Below are 16,928 nucleotides of genomic sequence, written 5' to 3'. Positions count from 1 at the left end.
AAAATTAGACAAATCTAGGTTTGTACATGTGCTTCTGTGTATAACAGAAGGTACTAGATGATCTCCATGTGACCCTATTGTTTTTCTCCTTAAACCTTTGCCTCTTTCTGACAAGCTGAAGTATTTTAAATTCTGAGAGGCACCCTTTTGATTAAAAGAGTTTTATTTTTAGAGAGAGGTTATTCTTTTCTTACTAATTTTCTTTTTTACCTTAAAATTAATTTTAGAATGATGTATATGAATGTTTATCACCATTAGTGACAATCATATGCATTGAGTGGAAATTTTGGTTTTGAATATGTATGCATTAAAATAATTCAGCTTACAAAAGATAAAATACTGCTAATTGTTCACACCATAATATGATGTGACCAAAATAAATAATATTTTGATCATATTATTATATTTTGATCATATTGTTCAAAATCCTCAAATAAATAGGGAAAATCCTCAAATAAATGAAACTTTTAAATTTATTATTAACACTCAGAATTTGAAATTCTTTAGTTTTTCCCTTTTTTCCCCCTGTGATAATTAACATCATTTGATCTCCTGAAGTAGGAACAAATTTTCGCCCATGTTGAAATCCTGATGAATTTATTCTGGAATAGGAGATAATCAGATCACTGTATCATTACTAAAAATCATAATCCCCCACATTGGTATTAGCTCCTTAAATTAGAGTCTTAGTGCCAAGGGTGGATTGTTTTGTGGATTAAGTTGTTTTGTAAATATAGGGCAAAGTTATAGATTAGTTCTAAAATTTAGTTTTGTAATTAGGAATGTTGGGAAATGTTACCTGTCTCTAATGAATGAAGGCATTTGAAAACTGGAATTCACGTTTTAGGGGAACTAGTACTGATGCATATGAAGGAAACTTTCAAACCTTTTTCTTCATATATTAAACTACCTGAATATATGTCTATAAAGATCTAAAAACTCAACCTGAGTGAAAATTAAGAAACAATATTTTTGGTTTGAAGTCCTAAGTAGGACTGGCTGAAATGTTACAAGGCCATCTGTCCAGGAGTAGACCTGTAGTAGATCTGGACCCCACATCCCTGGGATGCAGGAATAGGAAAGCCCATCTTGACAAACCCAAGCCTCCCCAAAAGCTGAAAATCTGATGGACTTTCAAACACCCTCCAATAATTATAATTCCAACAATATCTTAGTGAGCTCTTTACATCTGAGAAAGCATGGTGTATATTTAGTTAAATAACACCCGTTATAGGAATGCTTTGGGCTTTGCTGCTTTCAAAAATAGTGGTTATTTTATCTGAAATTCTATTTTTAGGGCACGACTACTGAAACAGAAATAAGGAAGAGACGGTCCAGTTCTTATCATGTTTCCATGGATTTACTGGAAGATCCTACATCAAGGCAAAGAGCAATGAGTATAGCCAGCATTTTGACCAACACCATGGAAGGTATGTCAAAAGTCCTGCATCATAGTTACTTGGTGCTTTGGTAATGATAAAAAAACACTTCATAAATTTCAATAAAATACTTCCTGACTTGATACTATATCATCATTATACATTTTACTAAGTAAAAGTAAAATGCGTGCACAACTCATGGATTCTATTATCTTCCATAGATTTTTTATACTTAGCCTCCAGAAAGTTGCTGCAAATTTAAGGTATATTTTGAACACCACTTTCATCCATTAAATTCTAAACACTGAAACTTGTGTGCATGACATTGAAAAGAGTAATGATAAATACTTATCCTTATGATGATGCTAAGCCATTTGGATTGTATTAACTGCTTGAGACACAGTTATAGAATCCTGTGACTTAACCAGAAATATAAATTAAAAATGTGAATTAGGATTTAATATTAACTTCCTTGAAGCAAAGTGTTTAAAATTTCATAGTCCTACTTTTGCCTTTCTCTGACTAGATTCTTACAATATATCAGCTTTCTCTTTAGTTGCAGATTTTATCTGAATAGTTAACATAATGTTTAGCAGTCTGGATCTCAGAATGCCAAAATAAAGACTTTGGGGACAACTTAATCTGTGATCAATTTCTGGCTCTGCCATATGTTAAATGTGTTAATTTGTGACTTTGAATTTCAGTCTCCTCATCAGTAAAGTGTGGATGATGATGTTTAGGCATAAGGTTGTTGAATGGATTAAATAAGCCTTCTTAGATAAAACACTGACGTATTTGGCATGCAGAAAACAGTTAATAAATATTATCATTATTAGTTGTTTTGTTGTTGTTATTTTTGTTAATTCACATGTTTTTGCCTTTCCATACTGTAAGAGAATTCAAACAACTATCAACTTCAACTACTTGGAAAACATTTTCATGTAAAATGTATTCTATCCCCCTTCCTTGCCCTCCTATTCTCTCCTCTCCCTATCTCTTCACAAACCTTCTCCCTTGTATCCCTTCCCAGGTATGTGTGTGAGTGTGTGTGTGTGTGTGTAGATGTGTCAAAGGAGAAGAGAAAAGGTGAATGAAAGCAAAAGAGAGCAAGCATACACATCCCTTTCTTATTGATAATTAGATTTTCTCTTGAGATTGGATAGACTCCTGGAATAATTCTTTTCCAGTCTGTATGCAAAGATCCCATAATATTATTAATACCAATACGAAAAGTCACAGATAGAAAAAACTCACAGTGTAGACGACTGTGTACATCACAGACAAGTCAGTATTACGAGACCCAATTTTCATAATGTCCTAATGCAGTATCAGAAACCTTTTCACTGATTTCAATGGAATATTAAACTCTAGTACGTTCTTCCCCAACCTCGCCTGCGTTAGCTTGCACTCCCTCTTCCCCCCAGCTGCCAGTAGCTTGCTCCTCCCTGTCCCTCCAGGTAAATCTTTTGAAGATTGTCTGGCCTTCCGCTCCTTGCCATAGCAAAACCACTGAAAGGAAGCTGCCAGTGGTTCTGCTACCGATGTCAGCAGCATGTCTGCTCCCTAAAGCAGGAAGTAGAGAAGGAGACAGGGTAAGTCTCAATCAACAGTCATGCTTTGCACTTCTCATAGCATTAAGTTTGAGCTAAATAAGGCATTATTTACAAAACCTCAAATATCCACAAGATTGGACTTGCCAACTAGTTAAGATTTGGAGTTCAAAATAAATGCACCCACACATCTCTCCATGAAACTATGTGACATGGAGTTGCTTAGGATGGAAAGGATATTCTAGGAATAAGCGCAACCTAGGAAGTTGAAGACTGAGAGTGTTTTCATTTTATTATCTGCAGAGCTTTTGACTTTGTATATTTGTGAGAAATGATGGCCATGTTTTTATTCTGTTTTTATCATTTATCTAGAATGAAAACTGACTTTTCTTTATTCAATTGTATGTAGACACATTGAGTGTGACATTCGTCAAGGTTGGTTGTTAGCAATATCACGTACATGCATACTCAAGGTGACTTAAGATAGTCCTTTTTTTTTTTTTTTTTTTGGTTTCTGATAATGGTGCAAAGTTTTCTTGGTTGACATAATCTCTTTCCTTGGGGATCCTTTCTTCTATGTCTGATCATTGTTTAGTTCGCCTTCCCTTTTTATGAACCAGGGATGTTGATCCAGTTGGCAATTTTTGTTTTCCTTCTTTTTAACTACAGCCAAGTCTCTGTTGTCCAGGGTAATGGATAGCCTCATGCTTAGTGAAGCAGTAATGAATAGGCAAAAATGAACCATTTGCTTTTCAAATTTTTAAAAGTGCAAAATCACATAGAAATGTTTTCTGGTCATACCTTTGTGAAGGATGGTGGGAGGGTGAGTTAGAAGCACCTAAAGGATCAAGGTGAGCCAGCAAAAGACACAAGATTTCTTGTAAGTGATTCTAAGTGTGGATAACCCATGCAGGAATAATGGAGATGTGGCTGCAGTTCTCTCCTGAATGCTTTGCTTTGTTTTAAAGTGTGAGATTCCCCCCCCGCCCACTTTTTTTGGAATGAATAATTGAATGACTTTATTTTAGAACTTAAACAACTTTGCTCCGGTTATTCCTACTGTCAAGATGAGTCACACCTGCTGAATTTCCTTTTTTAAACTTTTCTCCAGTTTTTTTTTTTCTATCCAGTTCCTGTTTGCTTCTCTTTATTTGCTAAATGGTATGGAAAGAAAAAGTCATATTATGACAGTATACAGACAAAATTAAATTTTGTAATTTCTCTTTTGTTATTTACTGTAAATAATAATATCTCCTTTTAACTTTCAATGTAAATATAAGGTTATTTGGGAGTTCAGAAGTATTTACAAAATAACTAGTACGTAATAACTATATTTTTTCTTGAATTATAAATCAAATATTATTTATTGTTTACAAAGTTATGTACTAAGATAAATGGAAACAAACTGTGCACTTGAAGAATTTCAATATCCAAAGAGACAATTGACAAATCTACTTTTAGTGGAAATTTTAAAAACAATGAACAATAAATTAATTTACTTAGGAAAATAGAATTATAGAATTGATTTGTGGCAAATGTTGATTAGTAGAAGAAAAATTATTATCTGTTGTTGTGATTGTCCTTTCATAGGCTGGTCACACTCTTACAAGGTTTAGTTCATAGTAAACTGTGCCGGATGTGGACAGATGTTCCAGTTGCCACAATAGTATTAAAGTGACTGACTAGAGTCAACTATGCCATGGATTTAAAAAGAAGAAACTTTCCCTCTATTTCATTGCTAAGAGGTGGTGGCCACATTTTGGCAGAACAGGTAATAGGGTGTACAGCAATGATATTGACAGAAAACAACAAATTCTGCGTATTTTTCCACTCGTAAGTTGATGAAGAGATTATCTCGCCAAAGGAAGATGGTAGACAATTTTTCACTTCCTAATTCCCCAAATTTCTTTGCCAATATTTACCAAATTTTAGTACTTTGGGTATCACCTTAAAGATCTGTGCATTTCTGTCTTCTCCCCCAATATTTGGTTGAAATTCTTCTTGACATCGTTGTACATTTTCCTTGGATAAATGCATTTTAATATAAAATTTTATGTCATAGGTTTGATTGAGAGTTATGTATTTCAAACATTAAAATAAATGTATACCATGAAAATGTATGAATTATATGTATATTTCACTTAAATCTTTTGTATTTTTCCAGTAATAAATGAGTTCCACTTTGTGAAATGTTGATTTGTAATAACAGTGAGGACTCCAGTTCCTTAGGCTGGGATATTTTCTCTTCTTTTATGCCCTCTACTTAAATGAGAAATGTAGAGAGATGGAACTTTGTTATGTCTAATATGCAAGCCTATAATCTAATAAAATCTGAGACTTTTAAACTAAGATTGGTGACACTGACAAAATTATCTAATTAGAAGATCACCAAAACATATCTAATCCAAGAAACTGGCATTCAGTGTGACTGATTAAGGCCCTTAGGACATCTCCTGAGATATCTATGATAACATATATACTTCTTGCTCTATCTAGAACATGGATGAGCTTTAAGTGCACTCAATGCAAGTTCTACCCATTAGTTTCTAGCAGCCTTGTAAGTATCAGACAGTTTAGATTTTCTGATAGAATCTTGGAAGCTATGTTTAGCCAGAATACATTTGGAAAGCTTACTAGCCTTTCTGTACTGATCCTTTCTATGACAGCAAACCCACTGTAAAATTTTTCCTGTTCCTCCAGCAGATTAACCCATAATATCTTTTAACAACTTTAGATTTTTAAAATTGCTTTAATTTAAACCAAAGACTGCTTAACAGAAAGTAAGCAGTTTTCATGAGGATTCTAACTTTTTTTCTTCCAGAACTTGAAGAGTCCAGACAGAAATGCCCACCATGCTGGTATAAATTTGCTAATATGTGTTTGATTTGGGACTGTTGTAAACCATGGTTAAAGGTGAAACACCTTGTCAACCTGGTTGTAATGGACCCATTTGTTGACCTGGCCATCACCATCTGCATTGTCTTAAATACACTCTTCATGGCTATGGAGCACTATCCCATGACGGAGCAGTTCAGCAGTGTACTGTCTGTTGGAAACCTGGTAAGCCTCACTGAGAGTTTCTCTTCCCATTGAAAGATTTTATAATTGCCTTAGTGAATTTTACATATTGCTCTCAAATTAAATATCAACTAATTGGCCATGTATACCTTGACATCAAATGTTTAGCATCCTTTTTAAATAACAAAAATATATTGTTACCATAGTGCAAAAGAGTCAAAGAATTTATGTATAATTTGATTTAGAATTGAATTTAAATTGCTTATTTATTAGAAGATGATTCTCAATTGTCTTCCAAGGACATTGATCTATAACAAAATTCTAACGTATTTTTAAGATATTTAGAATAGTTTCTTTCGGACATGTCTGCATTTACTAAACAAATTATAAAATATGCCCAAGTCAGATAATTTTGAAATATCATTTGTAGGTACTTGAAGATGGACTGTGTGGGAGGATACATCATATGAGGGATTGTTGTTTTTTGTTTTTGTTTCTTCTACAGTCTTAGCAATATTAAATTTAGAAATTATTTATACAATTTTGTTAAAATATATATTAGCATTCACTGGATACATGTTGATATCATAATGTAGTATAGTATAGTGATAGATATTAGAGTGGTCTTATACAGAGAGACAAAATGAAGAAAATCACGCAAAAAAGTATATTTATACAAGTATAAAATGCTTATTAAGTTCCCAACTTGATAAATGAACATATAAGCAGGTTATATAGAGATTGTAAATAATATGGCCTAAAGTATAACATACAATATTTTTAGGCTCTGAAGTAACCACTACATTTTTGAATTATATTTCAGGTAGGACTTACCTGAATTAAATGATAAAGTTGGCATATGTTGGCCACTATTTTGTATCAGAGATTGGACTAAATGGTTTACATTAAATCTCTCTCTCTAGATTCCCAAAAAAATCAATCTTAAGATATTTACTATAAATTGTCTGTATTTTGCAGTTGGGAAACTGAATCCATGAGAAATTAACAGAGAAATGTAAGGTTTGAATTCTGTATCAGACTCTGAAAGCTATTTCAGAGACTATCGTAAGCTATGGGCAAAGATCACAGAAGCTTAGAGTAGGAAAGGACAATAATATTACCTAGTTCAAATTCAGAGCTATGTAAGAATCTCTTCAACATTATTGCTAAAAAAAAAAAAAAAGCGGGGTAGTGGGGTGGCAATTGAAACAAGAAAGCCTTTGGAGGTAATACATTATAATCCAAGTTGAATGAGCTTAAGCAAAAATAAAGGGAATTCATTACCTCACGTTACTGAAGCCCACTTGGAACTAGTTCTAGGTCCTAACCTGGCTAGATTCAGGTTCTCAGCCAGCATCACTGGGAATCAGCTTCTTGTCTCTCTTCTTCCCAATATGTGACCTTTCTCTCTGGCTGGGTATTTTCTTACTATTGCCAACATTCTAACAACTTTTATTCTACTAATATAGCTCCAGGTACAGAAAGTTTGTGCTTCCTAATTAGTAGCGTTAATTAAGGCCCACAAATTGAATATCATTGACCTGGTTGGAGTTACATGGCCATTTCTAAATCAGTCAGTTACCCTAACTCTTGGTTTTAATGCCATATTTGCCTAAATCAGAATCATATCTTATCACTGGAGGCAGAATAAATGAGTTAAATCATGAAGAGAAAAATTAAGATACCATTACCAGAAGGAGGATAGATTCTAGAAAGAAATAACCAATAAATAGACAATTCAAGCTGGGGCTGGTCTTATGTGTTAAGGAATGTAGGATCTGTATCTGAGGTGAATTTTGGAATACTAGAAAATCCATGGGCAGGATACACATTCTTCTCAAATGCCTATGGGACATTCCCTAGGATAAGTTATAGGTTAGGTCATAAAACACACCTCAATAAACTTAAAAAATTAAAATAATACAAAGTATTTTTCTGATAAAAAATAAAATGAAATTAGAAATCAATAACAAGTCAATGTGGAAAATCACAAATATTTGGAAATTAAACAACTTACTCTTAAATAACCAATGAGTCAAGAAGATATCATAAGAGAAATTAGAAAATACTTTAAGGATGACTGAAAATCAAAACAAACCAAACTGAAATTAATGAGGGCAGCTAAAACAATATTTAAAGACAAATTTATACTGTAAATGTCTGTGGTAAAATAGAAGATTTCCCAAATTGCTAATTTAAGCTCCTCTTTAAGAAACTATATAAAGCATAGCAAATTAACCTGAAGTTAACAGAAAAAGGCAAATAACAAAGAAGAGAAAAATAACAGATAAATATAAACCCAAAAGTTATTTCTTTGAAAAAATCAACAGAATTGACAAATCTTTAAGCTAGGCTAACCAAGAAAAAAAGAGGAAAGGCACAAATTATTAGAAGTAGAAATGAAGAGAGGATATCACCATGGGTCTTTTAGAAATAAAAAAGGAGCATAAGAAATAGAATAAAATTAAACACCAGCAAACTAGATAACCTAGGTGAAATTGAAAAATTCCTAGGAAGTAACAAACTCCCAAAACTGACTCAAGAAGTAGGAGACAATCTCAATATACCTATAATAAGTAAAAATTGAATTCGCAATTAAAAAAAAAAACTTCCTGCCAAAAAAAGCCTGAGTCCAGATAGTTTCACTGGTGAATTTTGCCAAATGTTCAATGGAGTGTTACATCAATCCTTAACAAACTGTTCCAACAAACCGAAGAGAAGGGAATACTTCTCAACTCACTTTATGAAGCTAGAATTACCCTGATATTAATGCCAGACAAAAATATTACAAGAAAAGAATACAGACACAAATATAGACCAGCCACATCCCATATGAGCATAAGCACAACAATCCTCAACAAAATACTAGAAGCCAAATCACCCAACATATTTAGATTTTTGGATTATGTACTCAGAATAAGTGAAATTTATTCCAATGATGCAAGGCTGGACCAACATAAAAAATTAATGTAATATATCATATTAATTTTTAAGACTATACAATCATCTCTACAGATGCTGTAATCACATGGAAAAAGCCAAAGTGTTTCATGATAAAAACACTCAGCAAACTTCAAATAGAAAAGAACTTTAGCCTGATAAACACCATCTCAAAAGACCCCACACCTATCATCATTCTTAATAGTTACTTTAGATGCTTTTACCTTCAGGTCAAGGAGAAGGCAAGGATGCTTGCTCTTGCTACTTCTTTTCAATACTGTACTGAAAGATCTAACCAGGGAAATAAGACAAGAAAAAGATATTAATGGCATCTAGATTAGAACACAAGAAGTAAATTCTGTTAACGAATACATAATCTTGTATTTAGAAAATCCTATAAAATACACACACATACACACAACTGTTAGAACTAATGAATAAGATTGCAGAATACAAGATCAATATACAAAACTCAATTATATTTCTAAACACTACTAATGAACAATCAGAAAATAAAATTGGGAAAATTCTGTTTATAATAACATCAAAGAGTAAAATACTTAGGAATAAATTTAATAAAATAAGTGTGAAATTTGTACACTGAAAACTATAAAACATGGTTGATAGAAATTAAAGAAGTACTAACTAAATGAAAACACATTTATATTCATAGATTAGAAGAAAATATTGTTAAGATGGCAATACTCACCAAATTAATCTACAAATGTAATGCAATCCATATCAAAATCCCAGCTACCTATTTTGCAGAAAGTGACAAATTGACTAAAAATTTTATACGAAAATGCAAGAGACCATGTGCCACACAATCTTAACTAGAAAAAAAACAAAGTCGTAGAACTCAAACTTCCAAATTTTAAAACTTACTACAAAGCAAATGTAAGCAAGATAGTTTGGTACTGGCATAAGGATAGCTATATACATCAATGGAATCAAATTGAAATTCCAACAGTAAATCATTACATTTATGTTAAATTAATTTTCAACAAGACTACTAGACAATTTTATTAAGGTAAGAAGCCTTTTCAACAAATGGTGCTTGGACAAGTGAGTATCAACATATGAAAGAATGGAATTGAACCCTTACTTAATAACATATATAAAAATTAACATAGGTCAGAGGCCTAAATGTAGAGCTAAAACTATGAACTGTTAGAAGAAAATTTAGAAGTAAATCTTCATGACCTGTTATTAAGCAATGATTTCTTAGATATGACACCAAAAGCACAAACAATAACAATAAGAAAAAAAAAGTTCATTAGACTTTATCAACATTAGCAACTTTCATACTGCAAACAATATCATCAAGTAAAAGGACAACTTACAAAACGGAAGAGGACATTTGCAACCCAGATATCTGATCATGATTTGTATCTAATATATATAAAACATTCTTATAACTCCACAACAAACAAAATAGATAATTCACTAAAAATGACATATTAACAAAGAAGATAGACAAAAGACCAATAAGCACATAAAAGATGGCCAGCGTAACTGGCTAATTTTAAGGGAAAGGCAAATCAAAACTAAAATGAGACACCACTTCACACATACTAAGATGGCTATAATCAGAAAGAAACCCAATACCATTTTTTGGCAAGGATGTGGAAAAATTGGAATGCTTATTCTTTATTTTGAGAATATAAAATGACGCAATCACTTTGGATAATAATTTAGCTGTTCCCCAAAAAGTTTAGGTTAGAGTTACCATATGACCTGCAATTTTACTAATTTCTTCGGATATATATCTAAGAGAATTAAAACGTATTTCCACATGAATGCTTATAGAATATTATTCATAATACTAAAAATTAAAAACAATTCAAAATGTCTATCACCTGATGAATGGATAAACAATATCCATCCAATAAAATGTTATTCATCCATAAAAAGGAATGAAGTATTGCTACAATCTACAACATGAATAAACCTTGAAAACATTATATTAAGTGAACAAAGCCAGTCACAAAAGGTTACATATCATATTGCTACATTTATATGAAATGTTCAAAATAGGCAAATCCATAGAGACAGAAAGTACATGAGTGGTTGCCGGGCAGCAGGGATTAGGGTAAATGGGAGCAACAACTAACTAATGGGTATGTAGCTTCTTTTTAAGGTAATGAAAATGTTCTAAAATTCAATAATTGTGATGATTGTACAAGTCTGTGAATATATTACAAGCCTCTGAATTGCATACTAATATTTCATAGTAGGCATGTTTCACTATTTTTTCTTCCAATCACCTATTGATGGATATTCAAGTTGATTCCAGATACTTTACCCCCATGTTGCAGTAAAATTCTTGTATATATAACCTTTCATAATGCTGTATTAACTTCTAGAGAATAGATTTCCAGGATTGAAGTATTCCCAATATTAAACATATTCATGTCACATAAAAATTATATGATATGCAAAGAAATAGGAAAATGTGACTCATAGTTAATAGATTAAAGCAGTATGTAGAAATAGATCTGGACATGAACAAATTGTTAGAATAAACAAAAAAGGACTTTGGAGGCGCTATTGTAAATATGTTGAGCAATTTAAAGGAAAAATGTAGTCATAAAGAATAAACAGGCCGGGCGCGGTGGCTCAAGCCTGTAATCCCAGCACTTTGGGAGGCCGAGACGGGCGGATCACGAGGTCAGGAGATCAAGACCATCCTGCCTAACACGGTGAAACCCCGTCTCTACTAAAAATACAAAAACTAGCCGGGCGAGTTGGCGGCGCCTGTAGTCCCAGCTACTCGGGAGGCTGAGGCAGGAGAATGGCGTGAACCCGGGAGGCGGAGCTTGCAGTGAGCTGAGATCTGGCCACTGCACTCCAGCCCGGGCGACAGAGCGAGACTCCGCCTCAAAAAAAAAAAAAAAAAAAAAAAAAAAAAAAAAAGAATAAACAGAGAACATGAGCAGACAAAAATTGAAAACTATAAAAAGAATCATTTAGACATTTTATAATTGAAAAGTACATATTCTAATATAAAAACTTCACTGGATGTGTTTAAAAGAAAATTGCAGATGTCAGAAGAAATAGTTGTTAACTCGAAGCACATTAATAGAAATTATCCAATTTGAACACTAGAGAATTGAAAGGAAAAATGAACTGAGTCTGACTATAATATGGTATAATATCAAGTAGTCTAAATATTTATATAATGGGAGAATCAGAAGGAGAAAATAGACAGAATGAAACAGAGCAAATATTTGAAGAAACAGTGGCCAAAAATTTCCCAAAGTTGGTGAAAAATATTAACTTACAGACCTTAATGTTACCTTATAAAATGTTAGTGAACATCAACAGGATAAATGTAAAGTAAGCCCATACTTAGGCATATCTTAGTCATGCTGCTGAAAACAACAGCAATAACAAAAAGCTCTGGAAACAACAAGAAGAAAAATATTTACTATATACATGAGATTAACATCTTACCAGAAATAATTCAGGCCAGAAGAAGGTGGCCAGATAAAATAAAGAAATAAAAGCCCATTATTCTACAGAAAGTGAAACTATCGGTCAGAAATTAAAATGAAATAAAGAATTTTAAGATAAACAAAAACCTAAAAAAGCTGTTACCACCAGAACTACCCTACAAGAAATGTTAATGGAAGTTCTTTAGGCCGAATGGAAAAAAGAGCAGATCGAAATTTGGTTCTGGGAATGATGGTCACTAGATATGACTATATGTGGGTAAATACGAAAGACTATCTTTTTTGTCCTTAATTTTTTTTCACATTTATTTGAGGTTCAGGGGTATATATACAGGTTTGTTACATAAATAAATTGTAAATCACAGGGGTTTGGTATATAGATTATTTCATCATCCAGGTAATAAGCATAGTACACCGTAGGTAGTTCTTTGATCCTCATCCTCTTCCCACCCTCCACCCTCTTTGTGTTCTGTCTGTTGTCCCCTTCTTTGTGTTCCTATGAACTCAATGTTTAGTTCCCACCTATAAGCGAGAACATGCAGTATTTGGCTTTCTGTTGCTGTGGTAAATTTTTAAAAAAGACAACTGATTGTTTAAAGTGGGGATTTACAACATAGTTAAGTGTGAAATATGTGAAAAGATTAGAATTTTTTTTTTTTTTTTTTTTTTTTTTTTTTTTTTTTGAGACGGAGTCTCGCTCTCCCGGGCTGGAGTGCAGTGGCCGGATCTCAGCTCACTGCAAGCTGCGCCTCCCGGGTTTACGCCATTCTCCTGCCTCAGCCTCCCGAGTAGCTGGGACTACAGGCGCCCGCCACCTCGCCCGGCTAGATTTTTGTATTATTTTAGTAGAGACGGGGTTTCACTGTGTTAGCCAGGATGGTCTCGATCTCCTGACCTCGTGATCCGCCCGTCTCGGCCTCCCAAAGTGCTGGGAAGATTAGAATTTTTTGAGACGGCGTCTCGCTCTGTCGCCCAGGCTGGAGTGCAGTGGTGCGATCTTGGTTCACTGAAGGTCCACCCCCTGGGTTCACGCCATTCTCCTGCCTCAGCCTCCCAACTCGCTGGGACTACAGACACCAGCCACCACATCTGGCTAATTTTTTATTTTTTATTTTTGCATGTTTAGTGCAGACGGGGTTTCACCGTGTTAGCCAGGCTGGTCTCAATCTCCTGACCTTGTGATCCACCCGTTTTGGCCTCCCAACGTGCTGGGATTACAGGCAGGAGCAACCATGCCTGGCCAGATCATTTTATATGAAGTGTTACAATATTAATTCTACATAAAAAATTACAAGAAAGTATCCCTCATGAACACAGAAGCAAAAAATCATTAGCAAAATATGATCAATAAAATCAAGCAATAGAGAAAAAGGTAATAAATACTTAACTTCTTAAACATGTGGGGATTATCTCAGAAAAGTAAGATTCATTTAACATCTGAAAAGTGATCAATTAATTGGCCATATTACCTCTAAAAGAATAAAGGAAAGCCTAAGATCATCTCAATAGTTGCAGAAAAGGATCTGACAAAACTTACCAGCCATTCGTGAGAAAAACTCTCAGTAAACTAGGAATAGAAAGTAATTTTCTCAAGTTGTTAAGGATGTTTAAGAAAACCCTACATCTAGTCATGTGTGGAGGCTCACGCCTGTAATCCTAGCACTTTGTGAGGCTGAGGCAGTGGATCACCTGAGGTCAGGAGTTCAAGACCAACGTAGCCAACATAGTTGGTACATAGTACCCCATCTGTACTAAAAATACAAAAATTTAGCTGGACGTGGTGGCAGGCGCCTGTAATCCCAGCTACCAGGGAGGCTGAGACAGGAGAATTGCTTGAACTCAGGAGGCGGAGGTTGCAGTGAGCTGAGATCAAGCCACTGCACTCCACACTCCAACCTGGGCAACAAGAGTGAAACTCTGTCAAAACAAAACAAAACAAAGCAAAAAGGAAAGAAAGAAAGAAAGGAAGAAAGAAAGAGAGAGAGAGAAAGAAAGAGAGAGAGAGAAAGAAAGAGAGAGAGAGAGAGAAAGAAAGAAAGAAAGAAAGAAAGAAAGAAAGAAAGAAAGAAAAAAGAAAGAAAGAAAGAAAGAAAGAAAATCCTACACCTAATATTTTACTTATCAGTGAGCTGTGTAAGTAGTGAATTCTTGCTGCTTAGAAAAATGGAGTGCTTTCCCCTGAAAACGGACAAATATGTCGATTTTTACCACTTTTATTCAACTTTGCACTGAAAGTTTTACCAACTGAAGGGGAAAAAAACACAAATAAAATGTATAAATATTGAAATGTGGTAGAAGTGTCTATTTCATCAACATGATCGTATTATAGACAATCCTAATAAATCTTTGCAACAGTGATTAGAAATAAACAATGATTTTAGATATTTTATTTGCCATAATAGCAAAAAACACAAATAATATAGTAATGAATTTAACAAATCATTTCAAGACACCTACACTAAAAACATTGAAACATGGCTGAGAATAATTACAGAAGATTTAAACAAATGGAAATATATATGCCATGTTCATGCAACAGAAGACTCAATATTATTAAGAAATTAATTCTACCCAAATGTATCTGTCAATTCAACCCAATCCCAGTAAAAATGTCACAGATTTTCTTTGTAGAAATTGCTGAAATGACTTTCTATGCATATACACAGTGCTTAAAATTGCCAAAATAATACTGATAAAAGAATAATGAAAACATTAACATACCTGACTTCAAGGCTTGTTATAAAGTTGTGCTAGTCAGGAATCTACAGTATTGGCATAAACAAAGATATCAATGGAACATAATGCTGAGTTCATAAATAGATCCAAACTATGTCAGTGGATTTTTTGACAAAGACACTACAGAAAGGAAATAGAAGAAAGAAAGTATTTTCACCAAAGTATCAGAAACACTTAAATAAATGTACGGAAAATAAATAAACCTCCCCATTCAATCTTATGCCACATGCCAGAATCAATATGGATTGTAGACTAAGCAAAAAAGCTAAAACAGATGGGAGGTTCCAAGATGGCCAAATAGGAACAGCTCCAGTCTGCAGCTCCCAGCGTGAGCAACGCAGAGGATGGGTGATTTCTGCATTTCTACCTGAGGTACCAGGTTCATCTCACTGGGGCTGGTCAGACAGTGGGTGCAGTCCACGGAGCAGGGTGGGGCATCGCCTCACCTGGGAAGCATAAGGGGTTGGGAAATTCCCTTTCTTAGCAAAGGGAAACCATGACAGACAGTACCTAGAAAATCAGGACACTCCCACCCTAATAATGCGCGTTTCCAATGGCCTTAGCAAACGGCACACCAGGAGATTATATTCTGTACCTGGCTCAGAGGGTCCCAAGCCCATGGAGCCTCACTCACTGCTAGCACAACAGTAGGAGATCAAACTGCAAGGCTACAGCGAGGCTGAGGGGAGGGGCGTCCACCATTGCTGAGGCTTCAGTAGGTAAAAAATTTGACCAGGAAGCGTGAACTGGGTGGAGCCCACCACAGCTCAAGGAGGCTGGCCTGCCTCTGTAGACTCCACCTCTGGGGGCAGGGTATAGCTGAACAAAAGGCAGCAGAAACTTCTGCAGACTTAAACATCCCTGTCTGACAGCTTTGAAGAGAGTAGTGGTTCTCCCAGCATGGAGTTTGAGATCTGAGAATGGACAGACGGCCTCCTCAAGTGGGTCCCTGACCCCTGAGTAGCCTAACTGGGAGACATTTCCCAGTAGGGACTGACTGACACCTCATACAGCTGGGTGTCCCCCTGAGATGAAGCTTCCAGAGGAAGGATCAGACAGCAACATATGCTGTTCTGCAATATTTGCTGTTCTGCAGCCTCCACTGGTGATACCCAGGCAAACAGGGTCTGGAGTGGACCCCCAGCAAACTCCAACAGACCTGACACTGAGGGTCCTGACTGTTAGAAGGAAAACTAACAAACAGAAAGGACATCCACACCAATACCCCATCTGTATGTCACCATCATCAAAGACCAAAGGTAGATAAAACCACAAAGATGGGGAGAAATCAGAGCAGAAAAGCTGAAAATTCTAAAAATCAGAGTGCCTCTTCTCCCCCAAAGGAACGCAGCTCCTTGCCAGCAACAGAAGAAAGCTAGATGGAGAATGACTTTGATGAGTTGAGAGAAGAAGACTTCAGACGATTGGTAATAACAAACTTCTCCGAGCTAAAGGAGGATGTTCGAACCCATTGCAAAGAGGCTAAAATCCTTGAAAAAAGATTTGACGAATGGCTAACTAGAATAAACAGTATAGAGAAGTCCTTAAATGACCTGATGGAGCTGAAAACCATAGCATGAGAACTATGTGACGAATGCACAAGCTTCAGTAGCTGACTCAATCAACTGGAAGAAAGGGTATCAGTGATTGAAGATGAAATGAATGAAGTGAAGTGAGAAGAGAAGTTTAGGGAAAAAAGAGTAAAAAGACATGAACAAAGCCTCCAAGAAATATGGGACTATGTGAAAAGACCAAATCTGCATCTGATTGGTGTACCTGAAAGTAATGGGGAGAATGGAACCAAGTTGGAAAACACTCTTCAGGATATTGTCCAGGTGAACTTCCCCAAC

General features: G+C 35.0%; 1 protein-coding gene across 4 annotated transcripts in view; it reads left to right on the top strand.

Annotated features, from left to right (window-relative positions):
* Positions 1-16,928, top strand: part of SCN2A (sodium voltage-gated channel alpha subunit 2) — a 113,012-nt gene that overhangs the window by 38,136 nt on the left and 57,948 nt on the right. For 3 of the 4 annotated variants that reach the window (XM_033231268.1, XM_033231265.1, XM_033231266.1), the window contains exons 13-14: positions 1,298-1,430; positions 5,751-5,989. In XM_033231268.1, coding sequence (XP_033087159.1) covers positions 1,298-1,430; positions 5,751-5,989 — 372 coding nt within the window. Of the gene's footprint in view, positions 1-1,297; positions 1,431-1,482; positions 2,972-5,750; positions 5,990-16,928 lie in introns of those variants that run through there. The other variant, XM_033231267.1, reaches the window with a different exon arrangement.

The sequence above is a fragment of the Trachypithecus francoisi genome, unplaced genomic scaffold (genome assembly GCF_009764315.1).
Source record: "Trachypithecus francoisi isolate TF-2019V2 unplaced genomic scaffold, Tfra_2.0 Lachesis_group13, whole genome shotgun sequence".
Taxonomy (NCBI): domain Eukaryota; kingdom Metazoa; phylum Chordata; class Mammalia; order Primates; family Cercopithecidae; genus Trachypithecus; species Trachypithecus francoisi.
This window is presented reverse-complemented; position numbering and strand designations above follow the sequence as displayed.